Source organism: Anomaloglossus baeobatrachus, chromosome 10 (assembly GCF_048569485.1).
Source record: "Anomaloglossus baeobatrachus isolate aAnoBae1 chromosome 10, aAnoBae1.hap1, whole genome shotgun sequence".
NCBI lineage: Eukaryota > Metazoa > Chordata > Amphibia > Anura > Aromobatidae > Anomaloglossus > Anomaloglossus baeobatrachus.
This window is the reverse complement of record NC_134362.1, coordinates 28,010,949-28,031,689: the sequence shown is the minus strand read 5'-3', so window position 1 is coordinate 28,031,689 and position 20,741 is coordinate 28,010,949. Positions and strand designations below refer to the sequence as shown.

The 20,741-nt window shown below is 49.5% G+C and overlaps 1 protein-coding gene across 1 annotated transcript in view; it reads left to right on the top strand.

Annotated features, from left to right (window-relative positions):
* GTF2H1 (general transcription factor IIH subunit 1) overlaps window positions 1-19,021 on the top strand; it is a 76,413-nt gene extending 57,392 nt beyond the window's left edge. The window contains exons 11-15 of the mRNA XM_075325462.1: window positions 3,759-3,876; window positions 11,857-11,947; window positions 13,281-13,396; window positions 14,275-14,367; window positions 17,655-19,021. Coding sequence (XP_075181577.1) covers window positions 3,759-3,876; window positions 11,857-11,947; window positions 13,281-13,396; window positions 14,275-14,367; window positions 17,655-17,741 — 505 coding nt within the window. The 3' untranslated portion in view covers window positions 17,742-19,021. The remainder of the gene's footprint in view (window positions 1-3,758; window positions 3,877-11,856; window positions 11,948-13,280; window positions 13,397-14,274; window positions 14,368-17,654) is intronic.
* Window positions 19,022-20,741: the final 1,720 nt, after the last annotated feature.

The following is a 20,741-nucleotide window of genomic DNA, read 5'->3' as shown; positions in this document are numbered from 1 at the left end:
ATGTTTAACCAGCTTGCCTTTGTCTAGAGAAAGACTGTTTGGCGAGCCATTGGCTGACATCATTAAACAGTCCAAGGGTAAAGACTCCTCTTTACCCCAGCCCAGATCAAGCAAACCTCAGCAGAGAAAGTGGCAGCAGAAGTTTCAGTCCTTTCGAGGTTCGGGCAAAACACAATTCTCCTCGTCCAAAGGGACTCAGAGGACGCAAAGAAACTCAGATTCCTGGAGGGCTCATTCACGCCCCAAGAAAGCAAATGGAGGAACCGCTTCCAAAGCGGCTACCTCATGACTTCCAGTCCCCTCCCTCCGCATCTCCGGTCGGGGGCAGGCTCTCCCGCTTTTACGACACTTGGATGTCACAGGTCAAAGACCGGTGAGTGACAGACATTTTGTCGCGCGGGTACAGAATCGAGTTCAGTTCTCGTCCTCCAGCTCGGTTCTTCAGAACCTCCCCACACCCAGACCGTGTAGATGTCCTGCGGCAGGCGGTGGACTCCCTAAGAGCGGAGGGAGTAGTGGTTCCTGTACCGTTTCAGGAACAAGGGAGAGGGTTTTACTCCAATCTCTTTGTGGTGCCAAAAAAGGACGGCTCATTCCGTCCTGTTCTGGACCTAAAACTGCTCAACAAACATGTACACGCCAGACGGTTCCGGATGGAAACCCTCCGTTCTGTCATTGCCTCAATGTCTCAAGGAGACTTCCTTGCCTCAATAGACATCAAAGATGCTTATCTCCACGTGCCAATTGCTACAGAACATCAACGTTTTCTACGTTTTGTGATAGGAGACGACCATCTTCAGTTCGTGGCTCTGCCATTCGGTCTGGCGACAGCCCCCCGGGTCTTCACCAAGGTCATGGCGGCGGTGGTAGCAGTCCTGCACTCTCAGGGACACTCGGTGATCCCTTACCTAGACGATCTACTTGTCAAGGCACCCTCTCAGGAGGCATGCCAACTCAGTCTACAGGCTACGCTGGAGTCTCTCCAGACTTTTGGATGGATCATCAACTTTCCAAAGTCAAATCTGTCACCGACACAGTCACTAACGTATCTTGGCATGGAGTTCCATACTCGAGCAGCGAGAGTGCAGCTTCCGCTAAACAAGCAGCGGTCCCTACAGACAGGGGTGCAATCTCTCCTTCAGGGCCAGTCGCACCCCTTACGGCGCCTCATGCACTTCCTAGGGAAGATGGTGGCAGCCATGGAAGCAGTTCCCTTTGCGCAGTTTCATCTGCGTCCACTTCAATGGGACATTCTCCGCCAATGGGACGGGAAGACGACTTCCCTAGACAGGAAAGTCTCTCTTTCCCAGACGGCCAAGGACTCTCTACAATGGTGGCTCCTTCCCACCTCATTGTCTCAGGGAAGATCCTTCCTGCCCCCATCCTGGGCAGTGGTCACGACAGATGCGAGTCTGTCGGGGTGGGGAGCAGTGTTTCTACACCACAGGGCTCAGGGGACGTGGACTCCGCAAGAGTCCACCCTTCAGATCAATGTTCTGGAAATCAGGGCAGTGTATCTTGCCCTACTAGCCTTTCAACAGTGGCTGGAAGGAAAGCAGATCCGAATCCAGTCGGACAACTCCACAGCGGTGGCATACATCAACCACCAAGGAGGGACGCGCAGCCGGCAAGCCTTTCAGGAAGTCCGGCGCATTCTGAATTGGGTGGAGGACACAGCATCCACCATCTCCGCGGTTCACATCCCAGGCGTAGAAAACTGGGAAGCAGACTTCCTCAGTCGCCAGGGTATGGACGCAGGGGAATGGTCCCTTCACCCGGACGTGTTTCAGGAAATCTGTCGCCGCTGGGGGGTGCCGGACGTCGACCTAATGGCGTCTCGGCACAACAACAAGGTCCCGGCATTCATGGCGCGGTCGCGCGATCAAAGAGCTCTGGCGGCAGACGCCTTGGTGCAAGATTGGTCGCAGTTCCGCCTCCCATATGTATTCCCGCCTCTAGCACTCTTGCCCAGAGTACTACGCAAGATCAGATCCGATTGCAGCCGCATCATACTCGTCGCCCCAGACTGGCCGAGGAGATCGTGGTATCCGGATCTGTGGCATCTCACGGTCGGCCGACCGTGGTCACTTCCAGACCGTCCAGACCTGCTGTCTCAAGGGCCGTTTTTCCATCAGAATTCTGCGGCCCTGAACCTGACTGTGTGGCCATTGAGTCCTGGATCCTATCGTCAACAGGCTTATCACAGGGAGTGGTAGCCACAATGAGACAAGCTAGGAAGTCAACTTCTGCTAAGATCTACCACAGAACGTGGAAGATTTTCTTAACCTGGTGCTCTGCTCAGGGAGTGTCTCCCTGGCCATTTGCATTGCCCACTTTTCTGTCTTTCCTGCAATCAGGGTTGGAAAAGGGCTTGTCGCTCAGCTCCCTTAAAGGGCAAGTCTCGGCACTATCCGTGTTTTTTCAGAAGCGTCTAGCACGTCTTCCTAAGGTGCGCACGTTCCTGCAGGGGGTCTGTCATATTGTGCCCCCGTACAAGCGGCCGTTGGATCCATGGGATCTGAACAGAGTACTAGTGGCTCTCCAGAAACCGCCTTTCGAGCCTCTCAAAGAAGTTTCTTTTTCTCGCCTGTCACAGAAAGTGGCGTTTCTTGTTGCGATCACATCGCTTCGGCGAGTGTCTGAGCTGGCAGCTCTGTCATCCAAGGCTCCCTTCCTGGTGTTCCACCAGGACAAGGTAGTGCTGCGCCCCATTCCGGAGTTTCTCCCTAAGGTCGTATCCTCGTTTCATCTTAATCAGGATATATCCTTGCCTTCCTTTTATCCTCATCCGGTTCACCGGTATGAAAAGGACTTGCGTTTGCTAGATCTGGTGAGAGCACTCAGGATCTACATTTCCCGCACGGCGCCCATGCGCCGTTCCGATGCACTTTTTGTCCTTGTCGCCGGTCCGCGCAAGGGGTTGCAGGCTTCTAAAGCCACCTTGGCTCGATGGATCAAAGAACCAATTATAGAGGCCTACCGTTCTGCTGGGCTTCCGGTTCCTTCAGGGCTAAAAGCCCACTCAACCAGAGCCGTGGGTGCGTCCTGGGCATTACGGCACCAGGCTTCGGCTCAACAGGTGTGTCAGGCAGCTACCTGGTCGAGTCTGCACACTTTCACCAAGCATTATCAGGTGCATACCTATGCTTCGGCGGATGCCAGCTTAGGTAGAAGAGTCCTGCAGGCGGCAGTGACATCCCCGTAGGGGGGGGCTGTTTTGCAGCTCTAACATGAGGTATTTCTTTACCCACCCAGGGACAGCTTTTGGACGTCCCAATCGTCTGGGTCTCCCAATAGAGCGCTGAAGAAGAAGGGAATTTTGTTACTTACCGTAAATTCCTTTTCTTCTAGCTCTTATTGGGAGACCCAGCACCCGCCCTGTTGTCCTTCGGGATTGTTTTTGCTGTTTGCGGGTACACATGTTGTTCATGTTGAACGGTTTTTCAGTTCTCCGATGTTACTCGGAGTTAATTTGTTTAAACCAGTTGTTGGCTTCCTCCTTCTTGCTTTGGCACTAAAACTGGAGTACCCGTGATACCACGGGGGGGTATAGCCAGAGGGGGAGGGGCCTTGCACTTTTAATGTAGTGCTTTGTGTGGCCTCCAGAGGGCAGTAGCTATACCCCAATCGTCTGGGTCTCCCAATAAGAGCTAGAAGAAAAGGAATTTACGGTAAGTAACAAAATTCCCTTCTTTTTTTTTCTGTTTGTGGCTGCACTTATCAGTCACGTTCATTGATCTGCTCTTCTGTTTCTCCAGGTATTACCATGGTCCTACCCCGGTCCTGTCCCAGCAATATACAACCAGTCAGGATATTATTAACTCCTATATTAGTATTAAACAGCAAATGGAAAACTACGTACCAAGACTAACTCAGGTGGGTGCAGTGTGCGAGTGTGAGTGGAGGCACTGACTATTATATTTGAAGCGATTGCTAATAATTTTTCTTTATCGTTCCTATGGGAGACCCAGACCATGGGTGTTTAGCTTCTGCCTCCGGAGGACACACAAAGTACTACACTCAAAAGTGTAGCTCCTCCCTCTGAGCTTATACACCCCCTGGAGATCCAGATCTAGCCAGTTCATTGCTTTGTGTTCAGGAGGTCACATCCACACATGCATTCTCATCGGATTTTTTTCATTTTTTGGAAAGAGTTTGAAGAAAAGCGGGTCCAGGCCTGGACTCCCGGCATGTCCCTTCTCACCCCACTGTGTCGGCGGTGCTGTTAAGGTTGATTCCCAGGCTGGAGCCTTACATGCCGTGCTCCTTCACCATCCCTCCGGGGCTCTGGCTTGAAGTGGTAGCCAGCACGGTTCTCCATGCTTCGCAGGAGACCGGTCTCCATCCGCAGCCCTTCAGGATCCTGCTGGACCGGAGCACTCATCCCCAGGGACTGGCTACCCTGCGTCTCAGCAAGCTAAGTACCTGAGACGTTTATATATGGGGGTCCCTTGTACTTTATTGTGGTGGGAGAGTGTGCTGAGTGATTTTTATGACATTTCCGGCGGGTTCTCTGGCTGTCGCCTGAAAACTGCGCCGATGGTGCCTGCGCGCCGGCCGCACCGCTCAAATTTAGGCCCTGGCTTCGCCGGAGGCCTACTTCCGGTTTCACTGCCCTCGCATGTCATTCATGCAGAGGGACAGCGCGGCTCCGCCCAGCGGCCGTTCTACAAAGGGGAGAGACACTCCTCACTGAGTACATGTCTCCTCCCCTGTGAATCTCTTTGGCCCTCCAGATCCCACTCTCAGAGTGAGTCCCGCCCCCTCTCTTCACTCCGGTGGCCATTTTCTCAGCGTTTCTCCCTGTGATCACCACTGGTCTGCAGCATCCCTGCTGAGGTGCTTGGGGGTCCGGGCTTCGGGATCTGGAGGGCACACAAACCACTCCAGCGGTCTGGTAAGCCACAACCTCTGGTTGTGGACCTTCTGTATATACTCTCTGGGGGTCACTCTGGCAGAGCCCTCACTCCAGCAGCATGTCTCACACGAGGAGCAAGGCTCCAAAGCTGTATTCAGTATGCACTGCATGTAAGCTCCTGCTGCCGGAACCGAGCACCTATCCACATTGTGATGCCTGCTCTAACCTGACGATGCCTCTGCCTGAAATCGCACCCCCAGGGGTCTCTCAGGCTGCTCCGGCTCCTGTGGCTGAACACCCGGCTTTGGTAGAATCCTTAACCAGGTCTATCTCCCAGTCTTTTGCTGACTCCATGGGACATCTGTCCAGGACTCTGCTGAGCATGCATCAGCCCCCGTCGCAGGGTGCCTCTGCTGCTAGGTCTCTCTGTCAGGACCGGAGCTCACAGAGGATTCATCATCTGGTCCCAGGCCCCGTCCTTCTAATAAGAGACGCAGGGCCCCCTCTCCTTCGTCCCGCGGCTCGGTCTCAGAAGCTGACTCGCAGGATGAGGAGGATGCCTTTACTGGGGGCTCGGAGACTACCTCCATGTGCCCCATTGGTCTGTCCGACAGTGACTCGGATGTTAGTGATTTGATTGCGTCCATTAATTCTGTACTGGATCTAATCCGCCAGTATCAGAGGAGCAACCCTCTCTGGCAGAAAAGCACCAGTTTACCTTGCCTAAGAGGACGAAGAGTGTGTTCTTTAACCACTCCAGTTTTCAGGCCGCTGTGACCAAGCCCAGGGCCTGTCCTGACAAACGCTTCCCGAAGCGTGGTTCTGATGACCGTTTTCCCTTTCCACCTGAGGTGGTCAAGGAGTGGACTCATTCACCAAAGGTAGACCCTCCGGTGTCTAGACTCTCAGCCCGGACCGTTGTATCAGTGGCTGATGGCACCTCGCTCAAGGATTCCACAGACCGCCAGGTTGACCTTCTGGCCAAATCTGTATTTGAGGCGGCAGGAGCCTCGTTCTCCCCGACTTTTGCAGCAGTGTGGGCTCTCAAAGCCATCTCTGCTTCTCTGGAGGAGATGCATTCCCTTACTAAGGAATCTATGCCTGAGATGGTTACCTTAACTTCCCAAGCTTCGGCTTTTTCATCCTATGCCATGTCTGCCATGCTGGAGGCTTCTCACCGCACTGCGGTGGCTTCGGCTAATTCCCTCGCTATCCACAGGACCTTGTGGCTTCGAGAGTGGAAGGCAGATTCTTCTTCTAAGAAGTACCTTGTGGGGCTCCCTTTTGCTGGGTCCCGGCTGTTCGGTGAACAGCTGGATGAAATTATTAAGGAAGCAACTGGCGGGAAGAGTACTTCCATGCCACAAACCAAAACCAGGAAACCTGCCCAGGGTAGGAATCAGTCGAGGTTTCGTTCCTTTCGTTCCTCCAACTGGTCGTCCTCTAAGCTCTCGGCCTCGTCCACTAACACTGCCAAGGACCAAAAATCCAGCTGGCGCACAAAAGCGCGTCCACAGAAGACCGCAGGTGCTGCTGCCACTAAGGCAGGCTCCTCTTGACTATCTGTCCGCGCCAGCAACGTCCTTAGTCGGTGGCAGGTTCTCCCACTTTGGCGACGTGTGGTTTCAACACGTCTCCGATCAGTGGGTGCGGGATATCATCTCCCACGGCTACAGGATAGAAATCTCTTCCAGCCCGCCAAACAGATTTTTTTCTGTCAACTCCCCCCTGCTCTAAGGCCGCCGCCTTCTCGCAGGCCGTGGCATCCCTGCAGGCCAACGGAGTAATCGTACCGGTTCCCGCCCGGGAACGGTTCAGAAGTTTCTACTCGAATCTCTTCCTAGTCCCCAAAAAGGACGGTTCCTTCCGGCCCATCCTGGATCTCAAGCTTCTCAACAAGCATGTTCAGGTGCGGCATTTTCGCATGGAGTCTCTGCGGTCAGTCATTGCATCAATGACCCAAGGAGATTTCCTGGCATCCATCGACATCAGAGATGCCTATCTGCATGTGCCAATTGCTGTTTCACACCAGCGTTGGCTACGTTTTGCAATCGGAGAGGAACATTTCTAATTCGTGGCTCTCCCCTTCGGGTTAGCCACGGCCCCTCGAGTATTCACCAAGGTCATGGCAGCAGTGGTTGCGGTTCTGCACCTCCAGGGGCTGGCAGTGATTCCTTACCTGGACGACCTTCTAGTCAAGGCTTCATCCAGCGCAGACTGTCAGCGGAGTGTCTCGCTCACTCTTGCCACTCTAGCCCAATTCGGGTGGATTGTCAATCTTCCCAAATCCACTCTGACTCCGACCCAGAGTCTCTCGTACCTAGGGATGCAGTTCGAGACTCTGCCGGCACTTGTGAAGTTGCCCTCAGTCAAACAGCAGTCCCTCCAACTGGCGGTCCGCGCTCTGCTGAGGCCCCGCCGTTATCCCATCAGGCACCTGATGCAGGTGCTGGGTCAGATGGTGGCGTCAATAGAGGCTGTTCCCTTTGCCCAGTTCCATCTGCGTCCCCTGCAGCTGGACATTCTCCGCTGTCGGGACAAGCGGCCTTCCTCCTTGCACAGGCTAGTGGCTCTGTCGCCACGGACCAGGAGTTCTCTTCAGTGGTGGCTTCGGCCCCTCTCTCTGTCTCAGGGGCGCTCCTTCCTTACCCCGTCCTGGGTGATTCTCACCACGGATGCCAGTCTGTCCGGCTGGGGAGCGGTATGTCTCCACCACGGAGTGCAGGGCACTTGGACTCCGTCCGAGTCATCCCTCTCGATCAATGTGCTGGAAACCAGAGCCGTGCTTCTGGCTCTCCTAGCCTTTCACCACCTGTTGGCGGGCAGGCACATCCGAGTCCAGTCAGACAACGCGACAGCGGTTGCCTACATCAATCACCAAGGCGGGACACGCAGCCGCCTGGCAATGTTGGAGGTCCAACGCATTCTTCAATGGGCGGAGGATTCCAAGTCCACCATATCCGCAGTCCACATCCCTGGCGTAGAAAACTGGGAGGCAGATTATCTCAGCCGTCAATCCGTGGACGGTGGTGAGTGGTCCCTGCATCCGGCAGTGTTTCAGTCAATCTGCCGCAAGTGGGGCACTCCGGACGTGGACCTAATGGCATCCCGTCACAACAACAAGGTTCCGGTTTACGTGGCTCGCTCCCACGATCCTCAGGCATTCGCCGCGGATGCTCTGGTTCAAGACTGGTCCCAGTTTCGTCTGTCCTACGTGTTTCCCCCTCTAGCGCTCTTGCCCAGAGTTCTGCGCAAGATCAGACTGGAGGGCCGTCGAGTCATTCTCATCTCTCCGGACTGGCCCAGGCGAGCTTGGTACCCAGACCTGCTCCTTCTGTCCGTAGAGGTGCCGTGGCATCTTCCGGACCGTTCAGACCTTCTCTCACAAGGTCCGTTTTTCCGCCAGAATTCTGCGGCTCTCAGATTGACAGCGTGGCTCTTGAGTCCTGGATCTTGACGACTTCTGGTATCCCTCCTGAAGTCATTTCCACTATGACTCGGGACCGTAAGTCTTCCTCTGCCAAGATCTATCACAGGACTTGGAAAATTTTCCTGTCCTGGTGTCGCTCTTCCGGCCATCCTCCTTGGCCTTTTTCCTTGCCGACCCTTCTGTCCTTTCTACAGTCCGGTCTGCAGCTGGGACTGTCCCTCAACTCTCTTAAGGGACAAGTCTCAGCTCTATCAGTGCTGTTCCAGCGGCGTCTCGCTCGGCTGGCTCAGGTCCGCACCTTCAAGGGCGCGTCTCACATAATTCCGCCTTACCGGCGGCCCTTGGATCCCTGGGACCTTATCTTGGTCCTCACGGTTTTGCAGAAACCCCCCTTTGAGCCTCTTAGGGAGGTTTCTTTGTTTCGTCTTTCACAGAAAGTGGTCTTTCTAGTGGCCATAACTTCCCTCAGGAGAGTCTCTGATTTGGCTGCGCTCTCTTCGGAGTCACCTTTTTTGTTTTTTCATCAAGACAAGGTGGTTCTCCGTCCGACTCCGGACTTCCTCCCTAAGGTGGTCTCTCCTTTCCACCTTAACCAGGACATTACCCTACCCTCCTTTTGTCCGGCTCCTGTTCATCGCTTTGAAGAAGCGTTGCATACTTTGGATCTGGTGCGTGCGCTCCGGATCTATATGTCTCGCACCGCTGTTCTTAGGCGGTGCACCTCTCTGTTTGTGCTAACCACAGGTCGGCGCAAGGGCCTCCCTGCTTCTAAGCCGACCTTAGCCCGTTGGATTAGGTCGACCATTTCGGACGCCTACCATTGTTCTCAGGTGCCTCCCCCGCCGGGGATGAAAGCACACTCGACCAGAGCTGTCGGTGCCTCTTGGGCTTTCAGGCACCAGGCTACGGCTCAACAAGTCTGTCAGGCTGCCACTTGGACTAGCCTGCATACCTTTTCGAAGCACTACCAAGTGCATGCTCATGCTTCGGCAGATGCGAGCTTGGGCAGACGCACCCTTCAGGCGGCTGTCGCCCACTTGTGAAGTTAGGTTCTGCCTACTTCTTAGTTTTTCTGTTTATTCCCACCCATGGACTGCTTTGAGACGTCCCATGGTCTGGGTCTCCCATAGGAACGATAAAGAAAAAGAGAATTTTGTTTACTTACCGTAAATTCTTTTTCTTATAGTTCCGTATTGGGAGACCCAGCACCCTCCCTGTTGCCTGTTGGTACTTTCTTGTTCCGTGTGTTATCTCCGGCTGTTGTTGTTGACAGAGTCTCCGGTTGTTCCGGTTCTGGCTCTGTTTTTTCTTGTGGGTGGCTATTCTCCTTCAGCTTTTGCACTAAACTGGCTAGATCTGGATCTCCAGGGGGTGTATAAGCTCAGAGGGAGGAGCTACACTTTTGAGTGTAGTACTTTGTGTGTCCTCCGGAGGCAGAAGCTATACACCCATGGTCTGGGTCTCCCAATACGGAACTATAAGAAAAGGAATTTACGATAAGTAAACAAAATTCTCTTTTTTAACACCCGCTCAATTTGATAATTAAAGGGGTTGGTTCAACATTATTTCTTTGAGCTGGTACAAAATAACGGAGTCACACTATCCTCCTGTCACCTCGGTGCATCCTGCTCTGGCTCGTCATACTCTCCTCCTGTCACCCCGGTGCATCCTGCTCTGGCTCGTCATACTCTCCTCCTGTCACCCCGGTGCATCATGCTCTGGCTCGTTATACTCTCCTCCTGTCACCTCGGTGCATCCTGCTCTGGCTCGTCATACTCTCCTCCTGTCACCCCAGTGCATCCTGATCTGAATCGTCATACTCTCCTCCTGTCACCTGGTGCATCATGCTCTGGCTCGTCATACTCTCCTCCTGTCACCCCGGTGCATCCTGCTCTGGCTCTTCATACTCTCCTCCTGTGACCTCAGTGCATCCTGCTCTGGTTTGTCATACTCTCCTCCTGTCACCCCGGTGCATCCTGCTCTGGCTCGTCATACTCTCCTCCTGTCACCCCGGTGCATCCTGCTCTGGTTCGTCATATTCTCCTCCTGTCACCTCGGTGCATCCTGCTCTGGCTCCTCATACTCTCCTCCTGTCACCTCGGTGCATCCTGCTCTGGCTCGTCATACTGTCCTCCTGTCACCTCGGTGCATCCTGCTCTGGCTCGTCATACTCTCCTCCTGTCACCTCGGTGCATCCTGCTCTGGCTCGTCATACTCTCCTCCTGTCACCCCGGTGCATCCTGCTCTGGCTCGTCATACTCTCCTCCTGTCACCTCGGTGCATCCTGCTCTGGCTCGTCATACTCTCCTCCTGTTACCTCGGTGCATCCTGCTCTGGCTCGTCATACTGTCCTCCTGTCACCTCGGTGCATCCTGCTCTGGCTCGTCATACTCTCCTCCTGTCACCTCGGTGCATCCTGCTCTGGCTCGTCATACTCTCCTCCTGTCACCCAGGTGCATCCTGCTCTGGCTCGTCATACTCTCCTCCTGTCAACTGGGTGCATCCTGCTCTGGCTCGTCATACTCTCCTCCTGTTACCTCGGTGCATCCTGCTCTGGCTCGTCATACTCTCCTCCTGTCACCTCGGTGCATCCTGCTCTGGCTCGTCATACTCTCCTCCTGTCACCCCGGTGCATCCTGCTCTGGCTCGTCATACTCTCTTCCTGTCACCCCGGTGCATCCTGCTCTGGCTTGTCATACTCTCCTCCTGTCACCCCGGTGCATCCTTTGCTGACTCAGGACATGATGACTGCACCGTCCAGATGTCACAGGAACGGCTATAGCCCGAGATTGGCTGCCGTGGTTATGTGACTGGTACAGCATGTTGTTCGAGAACCACCCGATGGCAAAGCTGTTCCAGTTTCCTGACCACTTCAGTCGTCCTGGGAATTGTAGGCAGCACAGTCACTGCAACTGGAAAAGCCTGTGCTGAATCCACGGAGGTGACAGCAGGTGATTATTTTATACCAGCTCATGCCATGAGAAAATAAAAAATAGACAGCCCCTTTAAAAAAAAATATCGTAGCCAAAAATGCATACTTTTTATTTTTTCCGCCAGTTCTAAGGGGGGCAGAGGAGGACACAGGGTTTCAAGAACAACATGGTGAATCTTCACTGATGAACTAGACCTAAACTACGATATCAGTTTTGCCTGCAGTGATCATTGTATTGTTGCATCGGAGGAACTTATCACAGTTGTTCAGGGTTAAATTGTTGATCACTGGGGTCCAATTACTGTGGTCTTCACAGATCTTGACAATAGGGGGTCTGCAATGCCCAGTGTGAATGAGGGGTGGTCCCACTTGTGCACCACTGTAATATTCATTGACTATAGGACTGATGAACAGTGGTATAGAGACATGTAGACGCTCAGTCATCCTGATTTGCTTGATTTTGCAGTGTACACCTCCTGCACTTTTGTGACAATTCTATTTCTCATACTGAGCCTTTGTTACATGTCACATCGGAAGTTAAAGCAAAATAAAACAATATAAAGGACGGTGAGAGAACTTAATAGGTTAGTTACAAAAGCTTCTTGTTACAGATATTCCCTTTTTATTCTGATTTAGGTTCTATCGAACAGCGCTGCTAGTAGTACAATATCTGCTTTATCCCCTGGAGGAGCGCTGATGCAAGGAGGGACGCAGCAAGCCATAAACCGTGAGTCCTGGTACCGCAGTGCAGTGAGCACAGTACATAAAACTCTGTGTATTGGTGTACACTTTATGTATTGTTTAGCATGACACAGGCGCACAGATTGTGATCCTACACAAGGACAGGAGGTGCCAGCTTACAATCCACTTCACTTACTCGTATAGTATGTGTTTTGTCCAGTGGGACCATCTCTATCCCTTGCAAAGTCTATCCACATGTGATCGTTGGTGACCAGACCCCCCAAATGTTCACCGTAGTTCATGACACTGCAACAGATGCTGCCTCTGGGCGCTTTTACTTATTTGCTTTTAGTTCTGAAGCTGAGGGACTGTCACGGCACGGGCTTGGGAAAGGTCCGGCATGAGCCAAAACACACAACGGAGGTTACACCACAATGAACAAGGGGTACACTGGGGGCAATTTAACAACGGTGGGCCCTAGGACTAGTGAGAGGGAAGATGGACACCTCCTCCCCTTACCTGCAGCTGTATCTTGCACTCCTAGCCAGTTCCTATACAGGTTCCTCACCTGTTGCTGAGCAGGAACCTGAAGCCCCGAGTGACCCTACAATAGTCCTGGCTAGTGAGTGGGCAAGTAATGAATGCTAGCCTCACCGCTGCACTAAAACACATCAAGGGAAGGAAAACAGACGGGAAAACACTACAACAGGCTGCTGAAGTCAGCACAAAGACTGCAGCCACCACAGCACCTTCTATAGAGAGTTATAACAGCTCCTTCCACTTCAAGGACCAGCATCCAAATGGCAAAAAGAATGCCAGACCCACTCTGCTGGTTGCAGAGGGTATATATAGGGACTGGGAGTGGTCCCAAACCGGAAACACCTGAGCTGGTAAGGAATACTGACATTACTACTGACATTACTGCCAAAGGAAAGGAAACCTGTTTATGTTGAGAGTCAAGAATGGAAATGACTCCTGAACCTGTCGCTAGTCTCCTAATGCAGAGAGGCAGCCATGACAAGGACTCGCACTTTAGCAAATATTGTGATGGAGGTACTAGGGGAACTGACCCCCCACAGTCACATTTCAATGCCCATCCTAAGGAGCGGCTGCACCTAAAATATTCCAAGATTCCATAAATCTCAATTTCGAGGAGTTATTCAAAATATAAAAAATAATAAAACCTACAAGTGGAACTTGGCTTTTATTCTTCAGACGATCCACGTCTGGCCCAAGTCCTTGTTTATGTGCCTGTGGTCATCTGTTGTACTACTGACCTCACCGCTGAGGCATGAGGCTAGTTATAAGGCATAGGACGTGGGGGACCTAGTCATGGTCGAAAGTGTTGCTGCTGAATAAAGTGTCGCTGTCCCTTTTAGAGATGGTGCCAAACGACGTCCAGTCTGAGCTGAAGCACTTGTACGTTGCGGTGGGGGAACTGTTACGCCATTTCTGGTCCTGCTTCCCCGTCAATACTCCCTTCTTGGAGGAAAAGGTAAGTGTCGCTGTGTATAATACTGGTGGTGGGAGCTGTATTGTTACCGCACCAGTTTAACCCTTTAGTAATTCCTCACTCCATCCCACCACCATCTTTATTTTTAAAGGTTCCCACTTCTAATAACTAAGGGAGGCCCCACGTTGGGTGTCCAGCCAAGCGAGAACTTTCCTCCCAGACCCTTAGTCCCTCGTTATTGGCCATTGTGTAGATCTTAGGCTAAGTTCACACATCCTGTGTTTTCAATCCGTCAGGTCCGTCAGCAACGGATCAGTCATTTTCAAGATGTCAACTGATGTGTTTTTCACAGGATTCCTTTCACAGGAATCCTGTGAAAAAACGGATCAGTTGCGTCCGTTACATCCGCTGTGCGTCCGTTTTTTGACGGATCAGTCATGATCCGTCTGTGTTTGGGACAGCCCAGTGGGCGTGCCAAGCATGCTGGGCATGCTCAGTAGAGCATGACGGAATCCTGCGCTGGATTCCGTTGTAAGACGGATTACGACGGAATCCAGCACCATAGACATGCATTACAAGCTTGACGGATGGCGACGGATTCCTGCGCGGCGCGTTAATTTTGACGGCCCGAAAAACATTACATTCTGCGTTGCTCCCCGCTCGGCGGTCAGTCAAAAACGACGGACCGCGACGCAGCGGATGCAACGCAGGGTCATCAGTCGCAATCCGTCACTAATAGAAGTCTATGGGGAAATACAGGATTCCTGCAAAATATTTTGCAGGATTCCGTAATTCCTCAAGGCTACGGATTGTGACTGATGCAAAACACAGGATGTGTGAACTTAGCCTTAGAAGCCGAATGTGATTCTCCGGGTTTCTGTTATTTGTCAAATTAGCAAAAAAAATTGTGTCTTTTTCAGCTTATAAAGATGAAAAGTAACTTGGAAAGATTCCAGCTGACAAAACTGTGTCCATTCCAGGAGAAGGTGAAGAAGCTCTACCTTAGCACAAATGTAAGTCAGGTCCGGGGGGTGCTCATATGTCCAGCACGTCAGAGGCAGTCCTGCTGTCCCCATAATACACAAGGACTTGGAAGGATAAGAGGCGGTGTGAATGGATTGACAGGACCTGGTCCGTTGGTGGGAGCCGGGAGTGCCACCTCTCACATGAAGGCATCCGCGGCTCTTCTTGTTATTAGCCGGCCTGGCATGACCGCGTGATATCGCAGCAGGTTGGCTAATCAAGAGAAGAGCCTCAGATGCGTCAGATGAGAGGTGATTACCGGGGGCTCATGTCCAGCGATCACAGAATGCGGCCATGACCGATGGACCAGGGTCCAGTTTAGGAGTCCATTATCTCTTCGTGGGCTTCCATTTAAGAGTCCAGATTAGATGATTCACGGCATATGTTAGGTAACACATAAATGTAGCTGCACCCCGCTTACTTTCAATGCTAGACAAGATCTGCTGCCACTCCCCTGTTTGCATGTTACATATACACCTTAATGCCTGTATTGGACACTGCAACATGATGGACAGGCCCCCTCAGCCGAGCTCTTATACTGTAAGAGTGGCATACAAACCTTGGTGTACAGATGACACTTTCCAAAATGCAAATCAACAGAACAAGCCCTGCAAAGACCCTGAACAAGCAGGTAATGTCAGGAGAATTTATCTCTGAAGCTAGCGCGAGTGCAGCTCTGGAGTATAATACTGGACATAACTCAGGATCAGTAATATATGTACACAGTGACTGCACCAGCAGAATAGTGAGTGCAGCTCTGGAGTATAATAGAGGATGTAACTCAGGATCAATACAGGATAAGTAATGTATGTACACAGTGAATGCTCTAGCATAATAGTGAGTGCAGCTCTGGAGTATAATACAGGATGTAACTCAGGGTCAGTACAGGATAAGTAATGTAATGTATGTACACAGTGACTGCTCCAGCAGAATAGTGAGTGCAGCTCTGGAGTATAATACAGGATGTAACTCAGGGTCAGTACAGGATAAGTAATGTAATGTATGTACACAGTGACTGCTCCAGCAGAATAGTGAGTGCAGCTCTGGAGTTTAATACAGGAAGTAACTCAGGATCAGTAATGTATGTACACAGTGACTGCTCCAGCAGAATAGTGAGTGCAGCTCTGGAGTATAATACAGGATGTAACTCAGGATCAATACAGGATCAGTAATGTATGTACACAGTGAATGCTCTAGCAGAATAGTGAGTGCAGCTCTGGAGTATAATACAGGATGTAACTCGGGGTCAGTACAGGATAAGTAATGTATGTACACAGTGACTGCACCAGCAGAATAGTGAGTGCAGCTCTGGAGTATATTACAGGATGTAACTCAGGATCAGTAATGTAATGTATGTACACAGTGACTGCACCAGCAGAATAGTGAGTGCAGCTCTGGAGTATAATACAGGATGTAACTCAGGGTCAGTACAGGATCAGTAATGTAATGTATGTACACAGTGACTGCACCAGCAGAATAGTGAGTGCAGCTCTGGAGTATAATACAGGATGTAACTCAGGATCAGTACAGGATCAGTAATGTATGTACACAATGACTGCTCCAGCAGAATAGTGAGTGCAGCTCTGGAGTATAATACAGGGTGTAACTCCTGATCAGTACAGGATCAGTAATGTAATGTATGTACACAGTGACTGCTCCAGCAGAATAGTGAGTGCAGCTCTGGAGTTTAATACAGGAAGTAACTCAGGATCAGTAATGTATGTACACAGTGACTGCTCCAGCAGAATAGTGAGTGCAGCTCTGGAGTATAATACAGGATGTAACTCAGGATCAATACAGGATCAGTAATGTAATGTATGTACACAGTGACTGCACCAGCAGAATAGTGAGTGCAGCTCTGGAGTATAATACAGGATGTAACTCAGGGTCAGTACAGGATCAGTAATGTAATGTATGTACACAGTGACTGCTCCAGCAGAATAGTGAGTGCAGCTCTGGAGTATAATACAGGATGTAACTCAGGATCAATACAGGATCAGTAATGTAATGTATGTACACAGTGACTGCACCAGCAGAATAGTGAGTGCAGCTCTGGAGTATAATACAGGATGTAACTCAGGGTCAGTACAGGATCAGTAATGTAATGTATGTACACAGTGACTCCACCAGCAGAATAGTGAGTGCAGCTCTGGAGTATAATACAGGATGTAACTCAGGATCAATACAGGATCAGTAATGTAATGTATGTACACAGTGACTGCACCAGCAGAATAGTGAGTGCAGCTCTGGAGTATAATACAGGATGTAACTCAGGGTCAGTACAGGATCAGTAATGTAATGTATGTACACAGTGACTGCTCCAGCAGAATAGTGAGTGCAGCTCTGGAGTATAATACAGGATGTAACTCAGGATCAATACAGGATCAGTAATGTAATGTATGTACACAGTGACTGCACCAGCAGAATAGTGAGTGCAGCTCTGGAGTATAATACAGGATGTAACTCAGGGTCAGTACAGGATCAGTAATGTAATGTATGTACACAGTGACTGCTCCAGCAGAATAGTGAGTGCAGCTCTGGAGTTTAATACAGGAAGTAACTCAGGATCAGTAATGTATGTACACAGTGACTGCTCCAGCAGAATAGTGAGTGCAGCTCTGGAGTATAATACAGGATGTAACTCAGGATCAATACAGGATCAGTAATGTAATGTATGTACACAGTGACTGCACCAGCAGAATAGTGAGTGCAGCTCTGGAGTATAATACAGGATGTAACTCAGGGTCAGTACAGGATCAGTAATGTAATGTATGTACACAGTGACTGCTCCAGCAGAATAGTGAGTGCAGCTCTGGAGTATAATACAGGATGTAACTCAGGATCAATACAGGATCAGTAATGTAATGTATGTACACAGTGACTGCTCCAGCAGAATAGTGAGTGCAGCTCTGCAGTATAATACAGGATGTAACTCAGGATCAGTACAGGATAAGTAATGTAATGTATGTACACAATGACTGCTCCAGCAGAATAGTGAGTGCAGCACTGGAGTAAAGTACAAATACAACATTATTTATGTAGGCTGTAGACGCTAACAAATGCTGGGCTGTTTATTATGTTTCAATAGTTCTTATTGAACTTTTTTCTAAATAACAAACACATAACCATCAAATAAAAGCGTTCAAAGAAAATTAAGTCCTATTAAAGAGAAATCCTCAATATTCAGGATGATGCCGTTTATTCTCCATTATGTTTCTGCTTCACATTTGTAGTCTGTGGTTCTCGGGTCGATAATATCATGCGTTTTCTCTCGCAGCTCACAAGTCACTTAGAAGAAATGCTTCAAACGGCCTACAACAAGTTTCAGATGTGGCAATCCCGGCGGATGTTAAAGAAAACGTGAGATCTTTCTCTCCAGGACTTAAATTAAAAACGAAAAACACAAAAAAAATAACACACGTCTCGCAAACTGCGACAGGAAAACCCACGCTGAAAAAAACCCAACTAAATACGTACCACCTGTCAGACGTGCGCGGCGCGGGGCGTTGTGCTGCTCAGAAGCCTCACGCAGCCGGCGGCGCTGATCCGAAGAGCAGAAGAAACGACGGCAAAACGGAAGCTTAAAGGAACCAAATCTCGTCTATACAAAGCGGCCAAAAAGGAGGCGCGGATGTCACGCGGTCCCGTTCTGTGCGGTCACTCAGGAAGATACGAGTCAAATCTTCTCTATATGAAGCTGCTCTGGAAATCTGGAAAAGCCCCCCCACCCCCCTTCCGTATTTTCTTCTTCTTCCCGAACATTCTATCCACAAATCCATAGAATCCCGGCTTCTTACCGTTACCCGGCACATGGCGTGGGATCCATTTCTCGGTTTTATTTCACTTTTGTACCGCTTTATACTTTTGGCAATTTTCTTTTATCCCCCACTTTGTTTTTAAAAGTTGAAAAACTTTAAAAACTTTCACCCTTGGCCCAAGACAGGGGCATTACTTGCACGGCCGGGATAGAGCCTCGTGTTTAAAAATTGCCCAAATTATGCAATTCACATATGCAAATTATTACAAACACTGTCATTATTGCTCACAATGGCCGAAGGGAGAGAAAAAAAAAAAGTTTTCGATATTTTTCACCCCATTTCCGGGAGATTGGGGAGGCTCCGCCTCTCCTCATGACTGTTCTGGTACAGTCGGCGACTGATAATCATTGGCCACTAAAGGAACGTGACTGAAATAGACAAAGTCTGTGCCATAAAACGTCATTTCATTTTTGGAATTTGCTCATCCGCGGACGACGTTGTTGTATTATAGGAGAAGTTTTGTAAATGCGAAGCGGTTTTATGTCGTACTCGCCTCTCTGGCAACTTTATTATCTATGCAGATGGGACGATGATGTGGGAGGTCGGACTTTAATTTTGCCCCCCCCCCCCCCACTCATTTTGCTTTAGAGCAAGGTGTATCCAGATCTTGGCATGTTGTTTATTTCCACCTCTTCCCCAGATATTGAGCCTATCATGATGAGAACTATAGTTTTTGGTTTTTTGTTTTTGTTTTTTTTCCTCTAAACTGTGGGTGCGTATGAAAGGAGCATTGAGTCACTGGACTTTTTTGTTTTTTTTGAGCCAGGATCTGTCACTTGAAGTGTTGCAAATGGAGTCCTTGTTCTGCAACCGTCGTTAAACAGATCTCCTACTTTTTTTTTTATTCTTTTTTTTTTTTTTTATATAAATAAAATAAAAATAAATTCTTAATGTGCCCTGATGTGATTCTGTGACTGAAAGGGTAACAAAACCCAAAAACCTAAGGTTCAGAATTGTGCATGGATTATTTAATAAAAAAAAATAGTGAGTGCAGCTCTGGAGTATAATACAGGATGCAACTCAGGAACCGTACAGGATCAGTAATGTATGTCCACAGTGACTGCACCAGCAGAATAGTGAGCGCAGGTCTGGAGAACAATACAGGATGTAACTCAGGATCAGTAATGTAATATATGTACACAGTGACTTAACCAGCAGAACAGTGAGTGCAGCTCTGGAGGATAATACAGCATGTAACTCAGGATCAGTACAGGATCAGTTAATGTAGTGTATGTACACAGTGACTGTACCAGCAGAATAGTGAGTGCAGCTCTGGAGTATAATACAGGATTTAACTCGGGATCAGTACAGGATAATTAATGTATGTACACAGTGACTGCACCAGCAGAATACTGAGTGTAGCTCTGGAGTATAATACAGGAGGTAACTCAGGATCAGTACAGGATTAAGAAATGTAATGTATGTACACAGTGACTGCACCAGCAGAATAGTGAGCGCAGCTCTGGAGAACAATACAGGATGTAACTCAGGATCAGTAATGTAATATATGTACACAGTGACTTCACCAGCAGAACAGTGAGTGCAGCTCTGGAGGATAATACAGCATGTAACTCAGGATCAGTACAGGATCAGTTAATGTAATAAATGTACACAGTGACTGCACCAGCAGAATAGTGAGTGCAGCTCTGGAGGATAAAACAGCATGTAACTTGGGATCAGGACAGGATAATTAATGTACTGTATGTACACAGTGATTACACCAGCAGAATAGTAAGTGCAGCTCTGCAGTATAATACAAGTTGTAACTCCAGCATCAGTAATGTATGTACACAGTGACTGTACCAGCAGAATAGTGAGTACAGCTCTGGAGTAAAGTTATTTATAAGTAGTAACAAGATATAGATGAGCTTGAAACCATATGTCTTGCTATATTACAATGGAACATTCAGTTGATGATGATGTACTGGATAATGTGAATAGATGCAACACCCCTAGAAAACAAGCAGGTTAACACTATTGGGTATGATTTGTTGGTGACTTTTGTTAGTTACAAAGTGTCTCCTTTTACTGATTTGTTGGCTTTTTTTTATTTCTGATATTCCTGCTCACACAGATGAGGTCTAGTACACTGTGTTAGTTTAGGCTCATACTGCAGATGTGGGTATGAAGAGCCATATTTCTTGTGTAATCAAAAAGCTTAATGTACACAAAGTGAAGAAATGTTAAGAGCCCTTGATGTGAAGTAATCAGTACATAGCAGCACATTCATATGAAGGGAATATACTGTATTTCTTTATCGTTCCTTTGGGAGACCCAGACCATGGTGTTTAGCTTCTGCCTCCGGAGGACACACAAAGTACTACACTTAAAAGTGTAGCTCCTCCCTCTGAGCTTATACACCCCCTGGTAACCAGTCCTAGCCAGTTTATTGCTTTGTGTCAGGAGGCATACATCCACACATGCATTCTCATCTGATTGTTTGACTTTTGGAAAGAGTTTGAAGAAAAGCGGGTCCATGTCTGGACCCCCGGCATGTCCCTTCTCACCCCACTGTGTCGGCGGTGTTGTTAAGGTTGATTTACAAG